The sequence below is a fragment of the Nicotiana sylvestris genome, chromosome 7 (assembly GCF_000393655.2).
Source record: "Nicotiana sylvestris chromosome 7, ASM39365v2, whole genome shotgun sequence".
In the NCBI taxonomy this organism is placed as follows: domain Eukaryota; kingdom Viridiplantae; phylum Streptophyta; class Magnoliopsida; order Solanales; family Solanaceae; genus Nicotiana; species Nicotiana sylvestris.
Window position 1 is genome coordinate 11,196,381 of NC_091063.1, and position 8,360 is coordinate 11,204,740.

Consider the following 8,360-nt stretch of genomic DNA (forward strand, 5'->3'; position numbering starts at 1 on the left):
ACAATACCAAAAATTGGAATTTAATTAAGTTATTTGGTTGGCTTGCCTGACAACGGTGTCCGGCGCCATCATGACCCTTAATGGATTTTGTGTTGTGACAACATGGTATCAGAGCACTAAGTTCCCTTAGGTCTCACGAGTCATGAGCAAGTCTAGTAGAGTCTCGCGGATCAGTACGGAGACGTCTGTACTTATCTTCGGGAGGCTACAGGGTTGTTAGGAGTACTTCCCTTCTTGATTCCTCATCGTGCGATAGCCTACTAGGAGGACTGTCAACCTATCAATCGGGACCTGCGGGCATGAAACGCAGCGTCCCCAGACAAAAAGGACGTCAGTACGAATAAAGTACCGAGTATGTAAGGCAGGAAAGCATAAACAAGAACAGTAATGTAAAGAGGGAGATAGAGGAGATACAACCTGTAACATCTAAGTGCCTCTGGGGGCTACTGATATGAAATGCATAATACATATATATACATAAACTTTTTAAAACATTCGCCTCTGTGGGCATCATCATCATATCGTACCCGGCCTCAAAGAGGACTCGGTAAAAGCGTACCCGACCATCATAAGGTTCGGTAGAATCGTACCCGGCCACGTGGAGCTCGGTAAACCCAACTGATCAGTGGTTGCACAATAGGTGCCGTACCCGGCCGACTATAGCGCGGCTCGGTAGAGTAAAATAGATACTATATATAATGCATGCTAGACTCATGGAATCATCTTCTAAACCTTTTGGAGTGACTTAAGAACATTATGGACATCCCTACCATCAATATGAACCTTAGTAGGATTTAAGGATCATACACACTTGTTTAGAATAATTTTATAAGGAAAGAACAACATGGACAACCTTAGTTGCTAGGAGTAGAGTCATTATGAAATAGCGTATCGTTTATGTTCATTTCATTTTAGACCATGCCAAAAGAAAGAAGAAAGTGCCTTAACATACCTTAAACCCGTTGAGTCCTTAATCCCTTCCAAGCAACTCTTCAAACAAGTCAACTCAATCTATCATAGTATAAGGAGATTCAAAATCAGTGCTGAGCAAAGGCTAAGTCTATAACTTAAGCTAGTAGCTCGTTTACGTAAATTTGGGCAGCATCTCCATTGTAACAAGGGCCTCCTCCAATACCATATACCAACAACAATGACCAGAGCAATCCATCAATACATAATTATCAATATCAAGACACCATATAACCACAACAAGTCACAACTACATTACGACGAGCGGCAAACTCCGATTGGAATCCGTATACCCCTTATCAATCCTTATAGACTTCTTACTTCAACATAAAAGTATCATTAACTTGATAATGAAGTCATTAATCAATGATTCCAGCCTTATACCATATATTTATAACAACGAAAATAATCCACAACTTCAACTATCCCCAACTAGCAACTTTATTCACTAGTTCAGGTCTAGCCCATCCATTTAACTTAATCAATATCAAGATAACCTTAGGCACAAGCAAGAACACAATATACATACCTCCTACAGTAACTTCAAGTCAAAATCCAAGTTATATTCATTTTACAACAACCCTTAATAGCAATACAACACCATAAAAGTGACTTAAGCTAATCCAAGTATTATCTTGTAGTTTATCATCCTAACAACTTAACCAACATACAAGCAAGCTTAAGCACAATTAGTAGGCTTTTATACTCACCTTAGACAGCCCAAATACAGCCCACAACAATCCTCAATGACAACACAGCCTCAAAGAGGTGTTGTTCTTCACTAGAACTAAGTTTTAATGTTGAAATATGGTGTAATCACTTTGGAATCACTTCAAACCCTTGTGGTATATGTTTAGGAGGGTTAGGAGAAGCTTGGTGACGAACTTTAATTGAAAAATCAGCAAAAATAGGCGTCCAAATCGTTTATAAATTGAAGTAGGTCAACCACCGCCTAAGTGGGTCCCATTGGGAGCTGCTTGCGCGGTCTCGCAAAAACATGAATATCTCTCTACTCTGGTCGTATTGACGAATGGTTTAATGCGTTAGAAACTAGACTCGTAGATCTTCAATTTGGTAGGTAGAACACCCCATGATTCCAAGTATATTTGGAGAAATTCTCAAATACATTTGACCTAAAAATCAGCAAATTTATGAATGTAACTTGTGATGACCTTTGCCAACTCTTGTTCCACAACTTGCTTGCCTTCGAAATGTAGAAAATGAATATCATACGACTAAAATAACTCATAGAATAACCTCCTTATCATATTAAGAACCCTAGTTTCACCCCAAAGTACATGTTATAACATTCGAAACTTGTCGACTTTCGACGAAACTTATTTTCTTCAATTGGTTTAGCTTCTAAGATTTCCAACCCTCTTGGTACTCGTTATTCATGATCTTAAATATTTGTAACCTCCAAGGTAACATGATTAACTTACTTTATTTGCTTCCAAATATAATCTCATTTTCAAGCTTATATCAATGACTTACGACGTACTCTCACGTATGAAAATTTGGGGAATAACATATTGACTCTCGTTTCACTCGTATCGTTGAGTCAATTTTACTTTTCTGTGTTCCTTCTTTCTTTTCTTCTCTTTTTCTAAATTTCTTTTATCTTCATTTTTATATTTTCTCTATATATACAATACCCTTTTATTAGCTTTTTATATTATAAAAGTGTATTTGTTTATGTTTTCTTGTTCAAGAGATCTCAATTGTTCTTTAATTGGAATATGGTTTTACTATTCATGACACTTTTATTATAAGACATCTTATGAAGTTATAATAGAAACCATACTCGAGAAGTATATTCTTCGCATTATTGTTGTTGAAATAGCCTGATGATCATTGCAGCCAATTCAGACCTAACTTAATCAACTCGTTGAAACAGCATTGGGTATCCACAATTGCTAACTTATTCATAAGATTAAATTTCTTTTGGAATTTATATATCAGACGACATACAATGCAAGGATAAATATTTTTACAACATCAGGTTAACTAAAAGAAATCTACAATTAAGCTAATGTGAGATTTATAATCTTGAAAATATGATAAATTATCTTGTACTACAGGTGAAAATAACATGTGTAAGTCCAATTCTCGCCTTCTTTATCGTCATTTCCCCAAATCACCCAATAAAAAAAAAATTAAAAAAAGGATAGAGCAAAATGATCAAGAAATGTTACTAATGACATTCTCAATTAGAAGCCCAAGAGATGCATAGGATGAACCACCCTCCTTCATTGTTGCACTGCTCTTCTCTTTCATCTCCTTTGCTTTTTTCCTTATTCCATTATGGTCGCCATCTGCCATCAGCTGACGTATGCCACTTTCAATTTCCTCAGCAGTTACAATGTCAACAGGATTTTTCCCTTGAAAATCCTTAACATAGTCCATCCGAATCTCCACTGCCAATTCCAATTCTTTAACCAGCGCGAATGCATTCATCTGCTGTTCGGCATGATGAGGCCAAGTGGCCATAGGGACCCCAAAGCAGAAGCTTTCCAGTATAGAATTCCATCCACAATGAGACACAAATCCGCCCACCGCTGGATGAGATAGCACCGTTACTTGAGGTGCCCATCCTATCACTTTGCCAACTCCATTTGTCCTTTCAATAAACCCTTCCGGTAGCACTTCCTCAAAATTCTCATAATTACTCGGTAGCTCCATTTTTCCCTTAGGTGGAGGTTTTCGTAACGACCATAAGAACCTGTGACCGCTACATTCTAATGCAATCGCAATTTCTTTGACCTGTTCAGGTTCAAAGCTTCCCATACTTCCAAAGCACAAAAACACTACAGAGGACTCTGGCTTGTCATCCAACCATTTGATAATGCTTTCTGTTTCAGATTGGCTGTTTCGACCGTGACCACCTTCCTTAATATTCACCACAGGACCAACTGGGTAAATTTTCGGAACTTTCTTCGAACCTGAAAGAAACTGAAGAGCAAAAGGTTCTAGCTCGGCGAAGGTGTTGACCATAATGCCTTTCGTTTCTTTATAACGAGTCACGAAATCGAAGAACATGGTTATTACGGCTGATTGATCAGTCGTTACCCTAGGCAAGAGTTTTGCAGGATACGGTGTTTTAAATCCAGGGATTGCCAATTCCTCATTTGAGTCCATGTACTTGGAGGTGTCTATATTGTGCTCCTTTTTAAGGGACTCAAAATGAAGGCAGAGAGCAAGGAAAGAAGCACTAGATGTAAAGAAAATGTAACTCGGAACACTAAATTCATTGGCCACGTCTATCATGGGAATGCAGAACATGTCAAGAACGAAGCCTGCGAGCCGAGAATTAGAGGTCATGTTATGAACAAAGTCAATTACTTTTGGTTTGTGACCTCGAATGAAATCTAAGAAGAAAGTCTCCTTATTTGATATTAATTCAGCAGCAGTTTTCTCGTCTGCGGTAATGTCTACGAACTGTAAGCGGGCTGTAGAAGAGAGGGACTCGACGTAGGATTGAGTGCCCAAATCCATGGGAAGCTTCATGATAAGGACAGAGATGCAGAGCCTCTCATCTCTGTCAAGAATGAGCTTTGCGATTTCGACGGCGGAGATGAGGTGGCCAGCTCCCGGCGCAGGAATGAAAACCAGCTCTGCTTTCGTTGTCATTGAGGTTTCTCTATCTTTTGCTGGAGTAGTAATTTGGTGCTGGTGTTTGTGGTATGAGATAAGGTTTCTGTGTTTTCCAGTGGACAGGACAGAGTACATGAAATTTACAAATTTGCTACTATTATTATTAAGTAGAAAGGCTATTGAGATTGAGAAAGACGCTTTGTCATTGCATTTTTAAAAGCTTATACACTTGGTATCGTTCATCACCCATCCTTCCCATGTGGGTGTGGCAGGCATATATCATACCAATCAATAGTTCAAGTCACGTACTCCTATAATCCATTTTCTCTTCGTAAAATTCCCTTCAATCCCCCTTAAAGGAAAATGATTTAAGTTACATACATATTGTAATTTTTACATTATTAGGTCACAAAAGGATATATTTACAAGTAAACCTCCTTCAAATATCGGCTTTGTAAAACAACAGTAAATTACCAACTACAACAGGTAAAAATGAGTTAATGCCGTAAAAATTGCTTATAAGTGCTAAACAATCACAGGTATTACCACTTTTAACCCGTGCTAGAAATTATTTACGTTTGGTAACCAAAAAAGTGTATAAAATTTGTATTATTTTTGTATATAACACACATAGCGTATATATATACAAAAATATTTTCTTTTTGACTATTATTTTGAAAGCAGCTATACAGTGTTGTTTTTCCAACAATCAAGTAGTAACTAGTGTTTTAAAAGAGATTTCTCGACGAGCTTAGGGTGAGGCATGCCAAAAACCCACGGAGGCTTACTGGCGAGGCATAAGTATCATGGAGCGTAAGCCTAATCTTTTGGGCATTTGCCTAGGCGTAAATACCAATATTCTGGGCGTTCATTTGGAAACTTTTCAAAATTTGAGCCAAAACTGATTATAAATCCTTTTTTAAAAATTTAAATATCCAAAATTTAACTCATAGTAAATTCTCAAATTAAAAATCTCAAAAGTCAAAAGTTTTTTTCTAATTGCTTATTCTATCATAATCTTTTTCCGTTGTTATTTACTGGGTAACAAATGCACTTTTTTTTTTCATTCTTATTCTTTTCAAATTAGTTTGTAGACTATGTTCTGGCTTTTGTATTATAATAAGTATCGATAAGTTGTTTTCTAGTTTTTAGGTTTTTAAACAATTAACTTTATATTATTATTATTATTTTCTTTGAATTATTTGAAACTAGAATAACATTTTCACTACTCTAAGTATGTTCTATCACAGTCATGTTATTGTAATGCATCTTTACATCTTTTGCTTTTTCAATTAAAAGAATATTTGTTTGTATGTTTCGTGCACATGTTAGCATATTTGTATATATACATTTTTTTTACTAATTTTATAATTTTTTAAAAAAATTTACAATTTTAATGTATTTTTATTTATATATTTATTGTATTAATTTATAAAATATTAAAATGAAATAACCACGGCGCGTATGCCTCTTGCCTAAGGGCTTATGCCTCGACGTGTTAGATAAAGCACCTTGTCTCACGCCCCCACCTAAAACACTGGTAATAACCTGACTAGTAATAGTAATGTTACCCAATAGTTCAAAAGTTAAGGGAGGTTTCTGTAATTTTAAAAACAATAGGGATATTTATATAATTATCCCAAATACAAATTCAAGTGAACAACATGATCCCACGTATTTCCTTTTATTCCTCACAACTTAATAAAAAGATTCAGAATTCTCCGACTCTGCCTAATACGCTAATAACAGAGCTATGGACACAAAAAAACCAGAGCTGGTTTTCATTCCATCGCCTGGATTGGGTCACGTAGCTTCCGCTGTTGAAATTTCCAAACTGATTCTTGATACAGATGAACGCCTTTCCATTTCTCTCCTTATAATGAAACATCCTGCCGATTTCGGCGTTCAACCTTATCTTCAATCACTCTCTGCTCATTCCCGTTTGCACTTTGTAGATGTTTCAATTGACTCAAAAACAGCTGCTGAACTCTTGTCTAACAAGGACAGATTCTTATATGATTTCGTCGACGGTCATAAATCAAAGGTAAGAGAATATGTTCGTAACAACATTGCTAGTAATAGCTGTTGTGGGTTCGTTCTTGATATGTTCTGCATTTCCATGATTGATGTAGCCAATGAATTTGGTGTTCCAAGTTATATTTTCTTTACTTCGGCTACAGCTTTTCTTGCATTATCCCTTCATTTTGAAGCTCTAAGGAGTAATGCTAACGAAGACGAAATTTCCAAGTATGACTACTCTGAATCTAATGAGGAATTGTCGATTCTTGGATTTAAAAATCTGTATCCTGCTAAAATCTTACCTAGACCAGCTAAATCTGTTACACCTAGCTCGATTTTGTACTTCGATGGTATCCGTCGTTTTAAAGAGACGAAAGGTATTATTATTAATACCTTCGCTGAGCTTGAATCTTTTGCTCTTCAGTCTCTCTCCGATGCTAAAATTGTTCCTCAAATTTACCCAATTCATCCGGTCGCCAATTCTGAAGAGGGGGATAAGAAACAGGAAACTGAAAGTATTATCAAGTGGTTGGATGATCAGCCGAAGTCATCTGTATTGTTTTTGTGCTTTGGTACATTGGGAAGTTTCGAACCTGAGCAAGTCAGAGAAATTGCAATTGCATTGGAGCGCAGCCGTCACAGGTTCTTGTGGTCGTTACGAAGGCCACCACCGAAAGGGAAAGTAGAGATGCCAAAAAATTATGATAATTCTGAGGAAGTACTGCCCGAAGGATTCTTGGACAGGACAAATGGGATTGGAAAAGTCGTAGGATGGGCGCCTCAAGTGACTGTATTATCACATCCTGCTGTAGGAGGATTCGTGTCGCATTGTGGGTGGAATTCTGTACTGGAGAGTGTGTGTTGTGGGGTGCCTATTGCTGCTTGGCCATTGTATGCTGAACAGCAGATGAATGCGTTTTTGTTGGTTAAAGAATTGGGATTGGCAGTGGAGATTCGGATGGATTATGTTAAGGATTTTGAAGGGAAAATTCCAGTTGATATTGTCACTGCTGAGGAAATTGAAGGCGCAATTAAGAAGCTCATGGCGGATGGTGAGGAGAATGAAGTGAGGAAAAAGGTGAAGGAAATGCAAGAGAAGAGCAGAGTAGCCATGAAGGAAGGTGGATCATCTTATACATCTCTGCGACTTTTGATTGAGGATTTCATCAGCAACATTTCCTAAGGATTTTGGGACCGGTTTAAGTTATATATACTGATAATGGGTTGTAAGTTACCGAGAGGTTGTGAGTTCGAGTCTCCCCAAGAGCAAGGTGGGAAGTTCTTGGAGGGAAGGATATCAGGGGTCTATTTGGAAACAGTCTCTCTACCCTATGGTAGGGGTAAGGTCTGCGTACACACTACCCTCCCCAGACCCCACTAAGTGGGATTATACTGGGTTGTTGTTGTTGATACTGATAATGGGATGTAAGCACCATCAATGAATTTTAACTTGTAATAATGTAATAACAGGCTAATTAATCATATTATTGATTAATGCTTATCAAGAGTTTACCTATAATTACTAAATATATGGCATGACTATAAAAGATAATGTTTCATAGCTTATTTGTGGCTAAAATTGAGTAGGTAATACTTTATTGATGCTTATAGTGTTTATCCCTATTTAAATTAATTCAGTTTTAAAAAAAATTGAAGAACACAATCATTGGGTTTGTTGGGTTTGAAAACACAAAGTTGTTGAAAAAAACAAAGTGGATCTACTACTTTTTTAAGGTATGAATCTATATATATATATATATTAAAGGAATAAAGTTACC

At 36.9% G+C, this 8,360-nt stretch overlaps 2 protein-coding genes across 2 annotated transcripts; one reads left to right on the top strand and one right to left on the bottom strand.

Annotated features, from left to right (window-relative positions):
- Nucleotides 1-2,993: 2,993 nt before the first annotated feature.
- On the bottom strand, nt 2,994-4,765 carry LOC104238193 (UDP-glycosyltransferase 71E1-like). Its single transcript, XM_009792487.2, has one exon. It carries the CDS (start codon nt 4,696-4,698, stop codon nt 3,151-3,153), a length of 1,548 nt encoding a protein of 515 aa, XP_009790789.1. The 5' UTR covers nt 4,699-4,765; the 3' UTR covers nt 2,994-3,150.
- A 1,513-nt stretch (nt 4,766-6,278) lies between these two features.
- LOC104238194 (anthocyanidin 3-O-glucosyltransferase 6-like) lies at nt 6,279-8,083 on the top strand. The gene has a single exon (XM_009792488.2). The coding sequence runs from the start codon at nt 6,317-6,319 to the stop codon at nt 7,763-7,765; it is 1,449 nt and encodes a 482-aa protein (XP_009790790.1). The 5' UTR covers nt 6,279-6,316; the 3' UTR covers nt 7,766-8,083.
- The last annotated feature ends 277 nt before the right edge of the window (nt 8,084-8,360 follow it).